The sequence below is a fragment of the Mastigoproctus giganteus genome, chromosome 1 (assembly GCF_048544385.1).
Source record: "Mastigoproctus giganteus isolate SK-2022 chromosome 1, ASM4854438v1, whole genome shotgun sequence".
NCBI classification, from domain to species: domain Eukaryota; kingdom Metazoa; phylum Arthropoda; class Arachnida; order Uropygi; family Thelyphonidae; genus Mastigoproctus; species Mastigoproctus giganteus.
Genome location: NC_143575.1, coordinates 187,122,615 through 187,141,389, shown reverse-complemented (window position 1 = coordinate 187,141,389; position 18,775 = coordinate 187,122,615). Strand labels below are relative to the sequence as shown.

The following is an 18,775-nucleotide window of genomic DNA, read 5'->3' as shown; positions in this document are numbered from 1 at the left end:
GGCATATGGCAGAGAAGAAAAATGCATGGGATACTTACAAATTAACACATGACACAGAAGCCTATGATAGATACAAGTTGATATGCAACCAAGTTACAAAGGAGGTTAGGCAGGCAAAGGCTGATTACGAGAAATCCGTGGCAAGGGATGAAAAGAAAAACAGCAAAGAGTTCTTTACTTATGTTAACTCTAGAAGGAAGGGGATGAATCAGATTGGTCCACTTGATATTGATGGGTCAACTGTTGATGATCCTGCTCAGGTAGCTAACAAACTAAATGAATATTTTGCATCGACATTCAGACATGAGGAGTTATTCAGCAAGGGGAATGCCAGAGGTGTATTCAACTCTAGCAGTAAGCTACAGAATCTTGAAATAACTGGGAGTAAAGTGGAGGAGAAACTGTTGAAGATAAACACAAGAAAGGCACCCGGGGTGGATGGGATCTATCCAGTTATATTAAACGAGGCAGCAAAGGAAGTAAGCAAACCCTTAGCCATAATTATGAGAGCTTCCTTGGACTCAGGGGAGGTACCCATAGACTGGAAATGTGCAAATGTGACCCCAATTCACAAAGGAGGATCAAAGGCTGACACAAGTAATTATAGACCTGTGAGCTTAACTTCTGTTCCAGGAAAATTAATGGAGGCACTGGTTAAAGAAGCACTGCAGGATCATTTAGACAAGACTTCAGTTATACCTCAGACACAGCATGGTTTTGTTAAGGGGAAGTCTTGCCTGACCAACTTGGTTGGATATTATGATGCAGTCACAAAAGAACTGGATGCAGAGAATAACTTTGATATTATATACTTGGATCTTAGAAAGGCTTTTGATACTGTTGCACATGGAAGACTGCTACACAAATTGGAGCAGTGTGACATTGGAGGCAAATTGCTGCTATGGATAAAGGGGTGGTTGAGGGGAAGAAGACAGAGAGTGGTAATCAATGGACACTGCTCATCGTGGACTAATGTTATCAGTGGAGACCCTCAGGGCTCAGTGTTGGGTCCATTATTGTTTTCTGTATTTATAAATGATATTGATGATGGTATATCAAGCTTAATGTCCAAGTTTGCAGATGATACAAAGGTTGGCAGGGTTGTCAAGGACACTACTGACACTATGCTGAAAGGTTGAGCAGATGTGCTGAGAGGTGGCAAATGAAGTTTAACATTGACAAATGTAAAGTACTACACATGGGAAACAGCAACCCCAGAGCAACGTATCAACTCTGTGGTACTACACTGACAGTGGTAGAGAATGAAAGGGACTTGGGGGTGGTTGTGCAGGCAGATATGAAGTTCTCTGAGCAGTGCAGATGGGCTGCAAGAGTAGCTCATGGAGTATTGTCAATGATATACAGGAATTTTTCCAGCAGGGATAAGGAGGTGATTATTCCATTGTATAAGGCAATGGTCAGGCCACACCTAGAGTACTGTATACAGGTCTGGAGGCCTCATTTCAAGAAGGATGTAGAGCTGCTGGAACGAGTACAGAGAAGGGCAACAAGATTGGTGAATGGAACAAAGGGGTGCTCTTACGAAGAAAGGCTTAAGTTTTGCAAATTGCAATGTCTGGAGACTAGGCACCAGCGAGGTGATCTGATAGAGGTGTATAAAGCCTTGAATGGTTTAAGCATGCTCAATGCTGATGGGATTCTTACTCTAGCTCAGAAAAATCACATGAGAGGGCATAAATTCAAATTGAGGAAAGACAGATGTAGGATAGACGTGAGGAAATTTGCCTTTAGCCAGCGGGTGGTTGGTTGGTGGAACAGACTTCCATCCCTTGTGGTGGAGGTTGATAGCCTATATAAGTTTACGGCTCAGCTGCACAGGTATTTGGAACGAACAGAGGGGTGAAGTGGAAGTGGTTTTTTTTTTTTTTTTTTTTTTGGCTGATGCTGCATAAGCTTGCTTTCTTGCATCAAATGCCTCTACTAATGCTAATGGGTGACACGGAAGCCTATGATAGATATAAGCTGGTCTGTAACCAAGTCACAAAGGAGATTAGGCAGGCAAAGGCAGATTATGAGAAATCCTTGGCAAAGGATGCAAAGGAAAACAGAAAAGAGTTCTTTATCTATATAAACTTTATCTAGAAGGAAAGGGATGAATCAGATTGGTCCACTGGATATTGATGGTTCAACAGTTGAGGATCCTGCTCAGGTGGCTAACAAACTAAACAAGTATTTTGCATGTACATTCACACATGAGGAGTTATTCAGGAAGGGGAATGCCAGAGGTGAAGTAAACTCTGGCAGTGACTGAATAACTGAGAGGAAAGTGTAGGAGAAATTGTTGAGGATAATCATAAAAAAAGGCACCTGGGATGGATGGGATCTATCCAGTTATATTAAAGGAGGCAGCAAAGGAAGTAAGCAATCCATTAGCCATAATTATGAGAGCTTCCTTGGACTCAGGGGAGGTACCCACAGACTGGAGATGTGCAAATGTAACCCCAATTCACAAAGGAGGATCAAAGGCTGACACAAGTAATTATAGACCTGTGAGTTTAACTTCTGTTCCAGGAAAATTAATGGAAGCACTGGTTAAAGAAGCACTGTAGGATCATCTTGACAAGAATTCAGTTATAGCTCAGACACAGCATGGTTTTGTTAAGGGAAGGTCTTGCCTGACCAATTTGATTGGATACTATGATGTAGTCACAAAAGAATTGGATGCAGGGAATAACTTTGATATTATATATTTGGATCTTAGAAAGGCTTTTGATACTGTTGCATATGGAAGACTGCTGCACAAATTGGAGCAGTGTGGCATTGGTGGCAAATTGTTGCTATGGATAAAGGGATGGTTGTTATGTTGTTATTTTGGTTTTTAGGAGCATTAGCAACTAAGGCCATATTGCTCCGGGGATATGCGGTGGTCATTCCCTGACCTTTCCGCATCCTCCGTATTTGGTGGTGACGGGCTCGAACCCCGGTCTAATCAAGAAGCGTGTGCTACGCACTGCTGCTCCTTCCCACCTGGCTACGGAGGCGCCTATAATAATAAAGGGATGGTTGAGTGGCAGAAGACAGAGAGCGGTAATTAATGGATACTGCTCATCGTGGACTAATGTTATTAGTGGAGTCCCTCAGGGTTCAGTGTTGGGTCCATTGTTGTTTTCTGTTTTTATAAATAATATTGATGATGGTATATCAAGCTTAATGTCCAAGTTTGCAGACGATACAAAGGTTGGCAGGGATGTTAAGGACGCTACTAACGCTATGCTGCTGCAACAGGATCTGGAAAGGTTGAGCAGATGGGCTGAGAGGTGGCAAATGAAGTTTAACATTAACAAATGTAAAGTACTACATACGGGAAACAGCAACCCCAGAGCAATGTATCAACTCTGTGGTACTACACTGACAGTGGTAGAGAATGAAAAGGACCTGGGGGTAATTGTGCAGGCAGATATGAAGTTCTCTGAGCTGTGCAGACAGGCTACAAGAGTAGCTCATGGCATCTTATCAATGATATACAGGAATTTTTCTAGCATGGATAGGGAGGTGATTATTCCCTTGTATAAGGCAATGGTCAGGCTGCACCTTGAGTACTGTATACAGGTCTGGAGGCCTCATTTCAAGAAGGATGTAGAGCTGCTGGAACAAGTACAGAGAAGGGCAACAAGATTAGTGAATGGAACAAAGGGTTGCTCTTACGATGAAAGGCTTAAGTTTTGCAAATTACAGTGTCTGGAGACTAGGCACCGGCGAAGTGATCTGATAGAGGTGTACAAAGCCTTGAATGGTTTGAGCATGTTCAATGCTGATGGGATACTGCCTCTTGCTCAGAATAATCACCTGAGAGGGCATAAATTCAAATTGAGGAAAGACAGATGTAGGATAGATGTGCGGAAATTTGAAAAAAGAACAGAGCTGAACTGGACAATCATTTGTGTCTGCCACTGATTCGTAGGCCGAAAATATCAGAGGACATTTACAAACTGGTGGAGAGTGTTTCACGCTAGAGGCTGTCATAAAGGATACAGGTTTCAGCACATGTTATTAGTCTATCTTCCAGTAAATAAAGGTTATTTGTAGATATGCAGGTGTCTGGATATTAATGGTAAGGCAGTGCATAATGGCATTGGTCCCATATCCATTGTTTCTCTAATAAACATGATGTTTACTTAGTTAAATGTTACATTACTGGCAAACATAATAAAGTAAGCTGTTTGAACTGTTAGATGTTAAGCTCTTTACTGTTTTACTTCAGCATTGTTATAAAGTACATACTGGCATTAAACATATTTGAAATCAATGATGTGCATCTATACATTACTTATTCAGAAATATGGTATTGACATGAAGAACAAGATATCCCAGAAAACTGAGAAACTTTTTTTTGGTAGAAGAATACAAATTTTAGCTGATGAATGGGAAGGAGTTTACACACATTCTCTTGTTGACAAAGAATATTAAATGTCAAACTTTAAACTGAGGAAAATCTCTAGATGCTGAACACTTCAATGGGCAGAGGTCTGCTACTCTTACAAAAAGCAAGTATATTAATCCACTGCTCACTCAGTTTTGAAAGACCTTTTTTAAAATTTTTTGGTTTAATATAATATATATATGAAATCAAATCCTGCTGTTTACCTTTCCCTACCAATATTCTCTGATTGATTATGCAGCATTTTCTGTTTTCATCTAAATATAATATGAATCATGAGAAATAAAATTTTTGTTTGGCTTTTTAAGAGATGCCAGGTGAGCTAAAGCATAAATATTTCTTCTACTCAACTCCCATTCCCATGTGGTATTTGTGAGATGATGAGATTAGATAATGAAATGCTTAAAAAAAAAAATCTTGCCGTAGAGCTTGGTTTCATTGACTAAATGTGAACAGGCTGGAAGAGGAGAAAAAAAAAAAAAAAAAAAACATTAATTTTTTTTTTTTTTCCTTCCCTCTTTCCAGATATTTACATTTATTAGTCAATGAAACCAAATGTGAACAGCTGGAAGTAAAAAAAAAAAAAAACAAAGACAATTTGTGTCTGCTAGACCTAATGCAAGCATTTGTATTTCGATTCAGTGATGAGTAACCTTGAAAATTAAAAAAAATGCAATAAAAACAATACTGTAATTATTACTAGTTTCATTTATTTTTTCAGTTATTCTGTAATTGATTTTGGCATATCATCATTAATGAAAAACATTTTAAATTCAATAAAAAAACTAACTATAATTAAAACAAAGTATCATCTCTCATAGATGCCACATGACCAAATTGGTTCTATTAACGGTGTAAATTGAGTTGAAGTTTTCTTTTAACGTAATTTAATTCAAGTACATTATGAACAGAAACAATTTTACACAGCAACGACAAATAGAAAATGCAAAGAACTACTAATGGTAGGCTAGCACTTATATCCCTTTGTGCAAATATTGATTTCTGTCATTCCCAGACCATGATGGTTGAAAACAAATGGAAAAATTTATCATAGAGTCAGACTGCAGTAACTGCTGAAATTCCAAGGTAGCTTACATTAAGCACTCTAATGAAACAAATAACTACTGACTGACAACCACAAACTGGGATTACGTCACCTTTACAATTTTACTACCTTGAAAAAAATTCTCACTAACACCTTCATTCACTTCTTTTATCCATTTCTTCTAAATATTTGTTTAATCACTTTAAATTTACAAAAGCTTTCATTTCCATAAGAGACTACAAGGATGATCACTTCAATGGCCCAAGTACACTTTGGATCATTGTGAACGGCTTCAGAAACCTTTGATACAGCTCACATGTGATGTCAAATACCCACCAAAGTGTGCAATGTAGTGAACCAAACAATTAGCTCTCTTTGGCTGTTGTTAATCATGACTATAAGCTCCAGCCATCGAACTATTATTCCTGACACTTATTTTTAATCAAGCAATACTTGAATTAATTTTTGAAATGTTTTTCCTTTTTCATTATAATGTTGGCCAGGAACACTGTATACAACTTCATTGCTGGTAGAATCAGTAGTGAAGACAAGTTCCAAATATTTAGGAGTGCCTCAGGTGTATCCCTACACTTAGAAATTAATAATGAATTATTCAATTCTAGATATTTATTAAATGACAACTGAGTATACTGTTATGGCATGTAAACATAATTTAAAATGCATTTATTGAAGCATTACCATAGCACTCTACACTTCTGAAGATGGGTTATACTGAACACAGTCTTCAGTTCTTGGGGGAAATTGCATAAATTCTATATAGTAGTAGTAGTAGTACAAGTGCTTTCAAATAATGAGAAAAAACTTAACATAAAATTGTTAATAACAAATTAGTAAACATCTAGGCAGGTTACAGCATATTACTTCTAAGGAAGGCAAAAGAAAAAAAAAAAACTTTCCTTTATACCACCTAAGTCTTAACTAGATTGGCCATGCAGGTAAAATTTGGAAAGAAAAGAGTTCAAAACTTTATAAAATATATTATTGGTATAAAAGATTACGATCTAAAAAATTGTATGATTGGAACAAAAAATACCTCAAGAAAACTTACCTTTGGAAGAAGAAATACTTGCCTCAAGTGTGGCTACTTGCACTGGAAATATAACTGGTTAAGAAAGTGCCACCCATTACATAAGGACAGTTAGGGCGGTGAAGTGACTGAACAACCAATGGAAATCTGTTAAGACATTTGTCCTTGAGAACAAGATTAAGTGCTTAAGTCAAGAGCTATAGTATCCTAGTATCCAGGATATGTTGTTTGCAGGATATGGCAATAGGGGTGATGGGATTAGATGTAGTTAGTATAGAAATTCCAGGAAATCAAAACCTAGAAACAAAATCTGACCATACGTTTTGACTTTGTGAAAGAAACTGCACAATTGCACCTGGTATTGTAAAGGTGAGTAGTTTGAATAAATTCAAGGAAGAACTAGATAAACTTTTAGAGGGGATAGACAGGTGAAATGGGCAGTGTTAGGTTTTTTTTTTTTTTTGGCTGATGGTATATTTTTGCATCATTTGCCACTACTAATAATAACAATCCAATTGGCAAGTGGAAGATGAATGGAGAATGCCTGCTGACAGAGTGCACTCAACTAACAATGAAGGTTGAAGGAGGTAATGGTATGGTGTTGTGCTCTTTGTCATGGCATGGCTTAGAACTTTGATGGTTGTGCTGGGAACCAAGAATGTTGGTGCCTACCTTAACATTTTGAATGATTCCATGCTTCCACTGATGTGGCAGTTCTTTGATTCAGACCCATTTATTTCAACAGGATAGTGTCCCATACCATATTGCTGATGCTGTGCAAAAGTGATCTGTAGATGTGAATATATAAAAGTTGGAATCGCCACCACAGATTCCTAATTTTAACTTTGTGTAACACCTTTAACACGAACTGGAATGTTGGATTAGGGCTAGACTAACACATCCCACATTGGTAGCTCAGCTAGTTGCTGTTCTGCAAGAGGAATGAAGACCTGTTGCAGTCTTATCATTCATTGGTGGAAAGTCTACCAAGAGGATGGAGTATGTCATAGCTGCCATGGGAGGTTACTTCCAGTAACTATTAAAGTTAGTAGAATAATATCAATGTGAAACCGACATGTGTCTGGATACTCTTTAGATGGTGGTATATAGATAACTTTATTTTTATATATATATAAATAAAAGAAAATTGCTGGGGTTCTATTATTTTTAATGATATTTAGGATGAAAAGGAGGGAGGGAGATGACATGGGGGGTTCTTAAAAATTTTGTAGTCCAACAAGGTTATTTCTGGCCAAACAGCAATGCAAATATTGATTATTATAGAGTATGAGGAGCTCTGCCTCCATATATTATTAAAAAAATCCCTTTCGGTGCCCACATTATATTTTTTACATGATTCACAGCAAACTTCATAAATGGACTACTGTTCTTCAAGGAGGTTTGAGTACCTAAAACTTGCACTGTTATGTGATCTCCTCCAACAACAACAAATGATCCTGCTTTTCATATTTGAGAGAATGTTTGGACAATATTTTCATGCAGAATCGAGCACTACCACACAATGCACAGCTGGTAAAACAGTTTCTTCAGGCTATACGTCACGATTCTGACTAACCTGAAGGAAAACATCATAAGGCATGTTGCCAATGTTTTGGGCGATATATTTCAGGCAATATGTATTACACTTCCAGTACATTTGCAATATACAAATGGCTATCACATAGAGCATCACAACCTTCAGCTTTTTCATACTATACTGCAACTTGAAAAAATAAATTCTGATGTGTGGCTGACACCAGGATTTATTTGCGTTAATTTTTTTTTTTCCTTTACTCAATAAATGAAAATAAAAAAAAAAAAGAATGCAGGTGGTGCTAAATGAATCCTAGTGACACTTTTTGGTTTTTGGAACTTTTTTTATTTATTTATTATTATTTTTTTTTAAATCCATATGGTCCAAAGGCAAATTTTGTATGTTCATAAAGGTAAAAGTACAAATTTCATCTCTGGGAAATTCTTCATTTGCCATCTCACGTGACCAAATTAATGCACTTTAATTATAACCGCCCTATATTTATAAAAGCAGGATCAAAAAGTTTCCACTTTCATCAGAAATAACTTTTTAGAGAAAGCCATAAATTTGTCCAGCCAACCAGAACAGACCTGGAACATTTTATGCCCCAGAAAAGATGCATAATCCGTAGACTTTTCTTTTATTAATGGCCTTGATATTGGCATGTTTTGATCTCGAATCAACTCCATCCATTTAAAAAACTGCTTCATCTACATCTTCACAAAGGCATAATTTTGCATGCTTCTGACTAGCTACTGTTTCCTCAAACAGTTTGAAAATCAAAACACAGTTTTTCAGAATGGTTAACACACTTTTTAGCCATTTCTGACATCACTGGCAGGAATACCAAATTTTAAAGCAATTTCTTTTCTTTTAATGTCCCAATCTTATACTATTAAGCACTTCCACTTTTTCATGCTACACTCAAAGATTTCCTTTTAGCCACTGTAAGTTTACTTGCATAGCAGCTAAACAAAACTGATTTAGGGACCACTTGTACCTACCATGTAAACAGAGACAAGTGAAATTTAGTGAAAGCGTGGATAACTCATTTCTTTGAAACAACAGATGAATTTCCAGGATAAAGGAAAATTACTCTCTCCTAATTATCAAACAGGATGCTTACAGTAGAAAACAGGTTGACCAGAACCAATGTCTGTCCAGAATATGCCCTAATCTTTGCCAATGGCTGTGGACACACAGATAGATAGCAGTTGACTTCTCGGTACAGTAGTGTATAAGTTGTATAGGTTTTACTACTTCTTTTTAGCCATTTCTGACCCACTGCTGGGCAAAGGCCTCTCCCAAAACCGTTCATCTTTTTCTATCCTGCCATGGTTGGCCAGTTTCCTCGTACAGGGTTTTACGGGCATCATTAATTTGGGGAATTTTTTAGCTCTTAATTCATGGAAATAATCCCTTTTAAGTCTTAAAAACTAAAGGGATTAATTCTTAATCCTTTTAGCTCTTAATTCGTGCTTTCTACAGCAAGTGCGTGTGTGTGTTATGGGTGTTTAATGGCACATAAGCAACACTGGCTATAGTGCGCCTGCTTTATAAAGCATCAGACAGGCCAGAGGTGATAACAATGCATACCCAGGTCTCTCGAAATCAGTTCGTTATAAGGAAACTATTTTCAATGTAATGACCAAGGGGAAATCAAAAAAGTTCAGTACACAGAAAAATTCACTACACGGAAGTTCGTTAAAGAGAGGTCCAACTGTATATATTAAATTTTTAATTCCTATGTTTTAAAAACATATTTCTGGACAAGTTCCTTAACCTAATTATAGCTCTGATTACAAAAGCAAAAAAACATTAAAAGAACACAGTGAACAGTTTCACATTGAAGAAACAAATTCAGTAACTAAAATCATATTAATCTTTCATTAGTATGATGGGATTCCAGAAACCGAAGGCTTTCAAAAGTGAAACAATTCTTAAGTGTGATGCATGCAATTGATGTGGCATTCAGTAGCTACACAACTAGTCTTCATTGTTATTATTCATGTTTATGATTTTGAGAAGAATGCAAGTGCCAATGTTCTTTGGAGCATGTCACCAGATTAACAGTGCTTATACTTTACATCAAGTCAGTGTTATAACATTTAGCAATATCTAATATTTACAACCATTTCTTTGTTCAGATTTTTAATTGTCTATTTTGTGGATATATTTCATTGTCACACATGGCTGTCAATAAAACTATTAAAAAGGAACAAAACCATTTTTTGTCTCTTTTGGGAGGTGAAGGTAAAGCACAATCATTTGATGCAGAATGAAGTGACGAAGTCATGTAAGCAAACATTCTAGTGATTCTGCACTAGAAGAGGAAAAAGATATTATTTTATTCTGTCAATTTGCTTACAAATTAACAGAATTAAAAAAAAAAAAAAGTTATTTGTGAAGGAATAAAGTCAAAAGGCATGCTAAGACTTACAATAATATCAGTTACACAGAGATGAGAAAACACATTTCACCTAGCTGGAATTAAAAAAAAAAAAAAAAAAAACATTGCTAAAGGAGCAAAAAAAGTGTGATAGGGCTAAGGACAATAAAGAATAAATACAACTTCAAGCACTGTAATATTTTTTATGCCTGTTAAATTTTATTGCCAAATTTTTTTCTTTTTTAAAGGAAAATAACATTCCTATTAAGTATTAATTTGTTATTATTCCTAAATGTTAATAACCAAGCTGCATTTTTGTTATACTGCTTTTTAATCCAGTTTAAGTTTTTCTTTGAAGAAAGACTGCCAATTTGAACTAATTTTGATTAAAAATAAATACTTTTTTTACAAAATACACTTCTTGGCTTTTGAAACCTTCAGATATAAAGAAAAAACATGTAAAATTTTTAAATATTGAATTTTTAAATAAGAAAAATATTACACTGAGTAGAATAATCCCCACCATAATAACTCTTTTGCATTTTTCCACTGCTGGGTTAACCCAGGAAGCAAATAGTACTGGGATAAAATTACACAATGAATCTTGAAAACAATTGTGTTGGACATAACTTTCAAGAACTTTTCCATCTAAAACAGTGTGTGTGTGTGTGTGTGTGAGAGAGAGAGAGTGAGAGCTGAGAACTTCCATTTAAATAAGTTTAATTCCATGGTAAAATTTAACCAAAGTTATGTACACCTAACACTTAGTTACCATACATCTGACAATACCGTTTGATTCATACCATAATTACATATATGTTTCACATCCTCTCAGAAAACAACTACATTAATTGTACACTCCTCTCATTCCTGTGTTAATCTCCAAGTATGAACAGAAAATTTATTTATGAGATTAGAAACTAATGTGCCTTATAAATTGGAGTGCTAAACTAAAACAAAATTTTAGTTGTTATCATTTCGACAGTCTCAAGCATGTTGACAGCTCTGGTTAGACATTCCCAATTTTCATATTTTTAGTAGATAATAACTGGGAAGCACTTTTTTGGGTTTTTTGCTGTGTAATCCAAATAAGTGAAAAAAGAAAAGCTGAGGTCCTTATAGCAGTGAAAAATATTGCTGCAAGCTGGAAAGATTATCAAGCAATCAAGTAAAAAGGGATGCTGAAAACTTTGCCCACAGTTTGACAGTGATTATGAAGATCCCAAAAAAAAAAAAAAAAAAAGTCACAAAGGAAATTTTAGACACGGCAAACACCTCAACCTAAAATCCTAAAAGTGGATACTGCAGGTATAAATAAGTTGCTGGAGTCTCGTGATCAATGATTTGCCTGAGTTGCAGGCACAAATGTAAACTGAAGAAAGGATAATAGCAATGACGAAATCACCACTACCCACTTCAAAGTGCCTGAAGCTCAAATATTTAAGAGATATTGTGATGAAGTTGGAAATTGGAGTCAGAGGATTCTAATCCCAATACTTAAAGAGGCAGTAATGTTATCAAATGCCTTCATGATGTCACCATTTGTTATTAGATTCTTTATGATGAAAAGAAGAAAGCAGCTAGCTTTCTTTGATTGAATTTTTTAACAGGATTAGTTTAGCAGGTATGTAGTGTATTTATTCATATTTCATTTTTAAAAAACCAAATTATTTGCAAATCATTCAGAACACATCTCAGTACATTACATTAGTCTATATGGGATAAATTTTCAGTTAATTTGTTGCTTATTTCAGTGTAATGCCTATGTTTTCCTATGCAACAAGTATGAGGTATGATCAAAAAGATCAGTAACTAACTGTATCCTTGGCTGTGATGCTGAAATTGCAGCATCGCAGCCAATTGTAACTTCTGACAACACATTCAGCAACTCATCTAAACATGCACGAATCACCCATTTATCTGTGGTCAACCTGAATTAGTGTGCATTGAATAGAAAGCATTTTGTGTTTTGTCACATTTTTAAGATGAGTGATTTTACTGAGCAGCAAATTTAGCTCAAATCTTGTTTTAAATTAGGAAAAAGTGTAACAGAAACTCGTGAAATGTTAAAAACAGCTTTCGTAGAAGGTGCCACGTTGTTTAAAAACTTTTCAGCAGTTAAAAATTTTAAAGAGGGCCACTTTTCCAAGAAGGTGATCCTTGCTCCAGCTACCCTTCAACTTCTAAAACCAATGATTGAATTGCTTATGTTTGTGACCTAATCAAGAGTGATGACTGATATTGCACTATCAGAAAAACTGTTAATGAAATTAGTATTTCTTATGGAATATGCCAATCAATCTTAATACAAGACTTGGATTGTTACATGCTTCAAACTAAGTTTCTGCCTCGCATCTTCATTGTTGATTTCAGAGAACAGCAAGTTCTAGCATGCTAGGATCTTCAACATGCTGCTGACCCATGCTTTGTTTTTTACATCACAAATGGTAATGAATCAATATATGGATGTAACAGTCCTCTCAATAAAAGACTCCACCGTTCAAAAGGGCAAAAACAACTCAATCAAATATGAAGATCGTGCTTATTGTAATTTTTGACTGATATTATGAATTATTCATTATATACTTCATTATGAATTTGTCCAGCATGGTCAAACAGTGAATCAGAAATATTATAACCAGTTCCATGAAAGTTGCATGATGCTGTTCAGAGAAAATTACTAGAAAAATCGGCATCAGGAAATTGGCAATTGTGTCACAACACAGCTGCATGCTTTCTAGACTTAGCTCCCAGTTGTTTTTTGTTCGTTTCCCAAGCTTTAAGATCACCCCCACCTTGAAAGTTCACAGATTTTAACTCATATAACAATATGAATAACAGAGAAAATTATTCAGAATGTGACAACATGACACAGGAACTTTTAGAAATTTCAAATGAACCCTATCAGAACACTTCCAGAAACTGCAGAAGCAATGGAATTGGTATCAAGAAAACTACTTCAATGGAGATCGATCTGAATAGCCAATAAGGTTCGTTTCCCAAATATTAGTTCTGTCCATTAACATTTTGTTCCCACCTCATATATACTGTAATGTGGGAGATAATTTTTATCCCATGCACATGACAAAATCTCAAGTTTCTGTGTATGTACTAACAGTTTACATGGAACATATATGCAAGGCCAGATTCACCACAGTGTAATTGCAGAATTCCTATACAGCTCCTGTGACCTTATTTTTCTGACCTCTAAAAATATGTGCTCTAGGCCACAATCTATTTAAATTCAGTTTTTTTTTTGTTTTTTTTTGCAGTTGTTGGCGCATCGGCTTCTGTGGCCATAGTGCACCTCCCAAAGTTTTTGCAGTACTTTGATCCAAGCCCGAGGCGGGATTCAAACTCAGTACTGCATGGCATATGCCCTGGTGAAAAATCATAAAAGTATTTTGTGATTATTTATCTGGATAATGTTTTTCAAAGAACCTGCTAAGAACAAATCTGAGAATTCACAAGCCAATTCTATTTGTCTCAGCTGAACAATAATTCTATAAAAAACAAATTCAAATGCTGAATTTGATTTCTCATTTCATTATGTATATGTAAACATGATACCCAATGATTGTGACACACATTCCTTAAGTTTTATTACTTTTTTTTTTTTTGAATTGATGTGCTTATTGCATATGTTACTATCTTGATTACCTGAAAAAAAATTTACATTTACATTGTTTATGTGCTAATATGTAGCCAATGGACTCCCCACAAGTGCTTGAAATGGAAAATAGAAACTGTGACATTTAGATACCAAAATTAATCATGTATCTGCTGAAAATTGTAACCAACAGTGCCCATTCTAATCTTTTGGGGTCCTTTTTGGAAAGTGCAATGTCTAGAACACTTTACAAGTAATATATGAGTTCAAATTCAAATTATTATATTAAAGTCACCCGTAATTTCTTACATAAATCTGTATTTGTCTGTAAATTGAGTGTTCTCTGGTCGATTTGCCTGTGCAGTATGGCCTTATAGCATAATATTAAAAAGTAAACTAGTCATCTGCTTGTGCATTTTGAAGTGCGTTTAATTAATCCCAAATCACTGTAAAAAAGGGGAGGAATTTTTGCATTTTTATTACGCCAGATTTATTATCACAGGCAGTGTCCGTTCATCTAGAATAATCGAGGTCACACTAGATTTCTAACAAAAATCAAATCAGAAAAAGAGTGCGATGGGTTCCTAGATAAACCAATTTAATGTAAGAATAATATTGTAAACTTATAATTTTAATTTCTTTCACAACCTCTGACCTACTTTAATTGAAATCCTTGCCCTAACTGCTTCAAGAGAATCACATTTAACTCTAACAATACGAAAAGGGCCTTTTCTTTATTTTCTTCCTCCCACCCATCAACAAACCTAACAAGTAGTTAAATAGCACAAATCTAATATTACCTGGAGTGCAATTAAAACACATATTTACTAAAATTCCATATTACATAAGTTATATTCTTTAAAACTGCCTTCTTTATACATACCCATTGCACCATCAGGTGTAAATTTGGTTATCAAATTGTTGTTCAAATTGTACACATTGGAACTAAATCGCAAAAAAAAAACACAAGTATAGGACAGCACACCCCATGTCAAAACACTAAACGTTTGAGCTTAGAGCCACCGTGTCACTCAACGCAACTACCAATCCTGCCAGAACGAGAAATTGAACTAAAAAAATATTGGCTGGGCGTTTCCAGCTGATAACTACTACTTAACTTTCATTCATATACATCATTTTTAGGAGTAATAGTGTTTACAAAGAGGAACAAGCATCAACAAACAAGAAAAGTATTAACATCATTCAAAATTAAAAATATTATTTTAATGCATTTATGGTACATAAAATTCAACTCTTTTACACATAACTGACACTACCACCCAGTTGTCAGCATTTTAAAACTCTTCCCAGCAGAGGGCACAAGAGTATAATACGAAGGTAGACCATCGATTAAAGCATTTGTTGCACGTGTCATTGGGAGAGGAGAGCGTAGCTGGATATCATTTCCTGAATCTAAAAATAAATGATTAAAATTGTATACAAGTAAAATAAATTATGCAAACTAATAAATTCATTTCAGGAGATTACAAAAAATTATGCATAACACAAAATGTACTTATAAGCACTAACGATGTAATTATCAATTCTGCTGAAAACAAAGTTCAACTTTTATCATTCATTATCTCTCTCTCTCTAAGCAGTATGTTCATAAAGGAGGAAAAATTGTTTGGGAAACTGAATGGTTGGTTTTATGGCTCCATTCTTTTTGTTAACCAATGTACCGTAATAACCATTTAAGAAACGTCTATGGAACACTTTCTGTTTCGGGCCCTGGTGCGTCGCATCCAGTAACCCCTGTTTTAAACGGCCTTGTTTTGTTATTTAGATATTTTTTGCGAATCTGTTATTAATATTTTTAATAATAAATTTTGACTTAAAAAGTACCGTTTGAGAGCAAAACATCACATCTCCGCCCAACAATCATACTCCACAATCGTTTTAAAACACGATACAACATGCCTCAACATTGCGTAGTTCAAGTAGCATTTTTGTATCTCTGACCTAACATTTCCGAAAACTACCCTACTACCTAACCCAAAGTTCTATTATATTGATTATATTGCAAGATGCATCGCTCCTGTACGGTTCTGGAACTCTTTCCAGTGATCGATGTCCAATGCCGAGTTGCTGACTAGGATTTTAGGCGCATCAGCGACTTTAACGCCAGGGGCTCACATCTGACGAGTATGGGCTTGACACACCCAGGGTCCTGAGCTGGATATCATAATTCTTCACTTTTTTGCTGATTCTCTCTCTCTCTCTCTCTCTCTCTCTCTCTCTCTCTCTCTCTCTCTCTCTCTCTCGGGGTAACTGGAGAATTTTTTTTTTGGCTGGTGCAGCATATGCCTCAGGCTTCCTTCCACCATATAGCTAATAATAACAGACCATATTGCACCGTATATACAGTATAAAGGGTGTCTCAAAAATACACGGCATAACTTCAGGAATGAGTTCTTCATATGTAAACAATAAAAATATTTTATATCAACATAGTTCCGGAAATGCTTGGTTCCCGAGCTATGTTCTGTAAATTGCATGTTGTTGTAGGGTTTCAGAGCATTAATGACTAAGGCCATATTGCTCCGTGTATACTGTCTATAAATTGAGTTCCTTCTGTGGGAGAAAATCCATGCTACCCTCGGAATTCATCGTTGAAACTACTAAAAGTTTCATACCTATTAAGAAATATTGTTCAAGGTTTAGGCCTAAATGGATATCAGATGAATTAATGCAGCTCATGGTAGAGAAGAAAAATGCATGGGATGCATATAAATTATCAGGTGACACAGAAGCCTATGGCAGATATAAGCTAGTCTGTAATCAGGGCACAAATGAGGTTAGGCAGGCGAAGACAGATTAGGAGAAATCTTTGGCAAAGGATGCTATGAAAAACAGCAAGGATTTCTTTACTTATATAAACTCTAAAGGAAGGGAATGAATCTGATTGGTCAAATTGATATCGATGATTCGACTGTTGATGATTCTGCTCAGATAGCAAACAAACTGAATGAGCATTTTGCATCTACATTCACACATGAGGAATTATTAAGGTTTGAAAATGGCAGACGGTTATCAAATTGTAGCAGGGTGCTTAATGATTTTGTAATAACTGAGAGCAAAGTGGAGGAGAAATTGTTGAAGTTAAGAAAGGCACCTGGGGTAGATGGGATCTATCCAGTTATATTAAAGGAGGCGGCAGAGCAACTAAGCAAACCTTAGTCATAATTATGAGAGCATCCTTGGACTCAGGGGAGGTCCCCACGAACTGGAGATGTTCAAATGTATCCTCAATTCACAAAGGGGGATCGAAGGCTGACACGAGTAATTACAGACCAGTTAGTTTAACTTCTATTCCGAGTAAAATAATGGAGTCACTGGTTAAAGATCCATTACAGGATCATCTAGACAAGACTGCAGCAATAATTGAGACACAGCATGGGTTTGTTAAGGGAAAGTCTTGCCTGACAAATTTGATAGGATATTATGATGTGGTTACAAAGGAATTGAATGCAAAAAATAATTTTCATATCATATACTTGAATTTCAGGAAAGCTGTTGCACATAGAAGACTACTGTACAAATTGGAGCGGAATGGTATTAAGGGTAAGTTGCTACAATAGATAAAAGGATGGTTGAGTGGGAGAAGACAGAGGGTGGTAATCAATGGGTGCTGCTCTTTGTGGACTAATGTTATTAGTGGAGTCCCACAGGGTCTCCACTAATAACACTGTTGGGTCCACTGTTGTTTTGTATATTTATCAATGCTATTGATGAAGTTATATCAGGCTTAGTGTCGAAGTTTGCAGTTGATACAAAGGTTGGCAGCGTTGTTAATGACAGTAATGCAGTGTGCTACTGCAACAGGATATAGTTAATTTGGGCAGATGGGCTAAGAAGTAGCAACTGAAGTTTAACCTTGACAAATGCAAAGTACTGCATATGGGTAGAAGTGACCCAAGAGAAAAGTACTAACTGTGTGGTACTACATTTAAGGTGGTAGAAAATGAAAAAGACCTGGGAGTAATTGTGCAGTCAGATATGAAGTTTTCTGAGCAATGCAGACAGGCTGCCAGGGGCAGGTCATGGGGTTTTGTCAATAATATATAGGAATTTTGCTAGCAGGGAAAAGGCGGTGATTGTCCCTCTGTATGACGCAATTGTCAGGCCACTCCTTGAGTACTGCATACAGGTCTGGGGGCTTCATTTTAGGAAGGATATAGATTTGCTTGAGCGTGTATAGAGAAGGGCAATAATATTGGTGAGGGGAATGAAGGGATCTTCTTACCAAGAGAGGCTGAAGTTCTTCAAATTGCAGTGGCTGCAGACTAGGCACGTGCTCGATGATCTGATTGAGGTATATAATGGCTTAAATGGGTTGAGCACGCTGAATTCGGAGGATTAAAGGGCGACACAAGTAATTATACACCTGTGAGTTTAACTTCTGTTCCTGGAAAATTAATGAAGGCACTGGTTAAAGAAGCACTGCAGGATCATCTAGACAAGACTTCAGTCATAGCTCAGACACAGCATGGTTTTGTTAAGGGGAAGTCTTGCCTGACCAATTTGATTGGATACTATGATGCAGTCACAAAGGAACTGGATGCAGGGAATAACTTTGATATTATATACTTGGATCTTAGAAAGGCTTTTGATACTGTTGCACATGGAAGACTGCTGCACAAATTGGAGCAGTGTGGCATTGGAGGCAAATTGCTGCTGTGGATAAAGGGGTGGTAATCAATGGACACTGCTCATCGTGGACTAATGTTATTAGTGGAGTCCCTCAGGG

General features: G+C 36.2%; 1 protein-coding gene across 1 annotated transcript in view; it reads right to left on the bottom strand.

Moving 5' to 3' along the window:
- The window catches only part of LOC150091374 (SH3 domain-containing kinase-binding protein 1-like), a 393,836-nt gene extending 378,674 nt beyond the window's left edge, over window positions 1-15,162 (bottom strand). Inside the window, exon 1 of the mRNA XM_090383547.1 lies at window positions 14,909-15,162. Within this exon, the coding sequence (XP_090239673.1) occupies window positions 14,909-14,912 (4 nt within the window). The 5' untranslated portion in view covers window positions 14,913-15,162. The remainder of the gene's footprint in view (window positions 1-14,908) is intronic.
- Window positions 15,163-18,775: the final 3,613 nt, after the last annotated feature.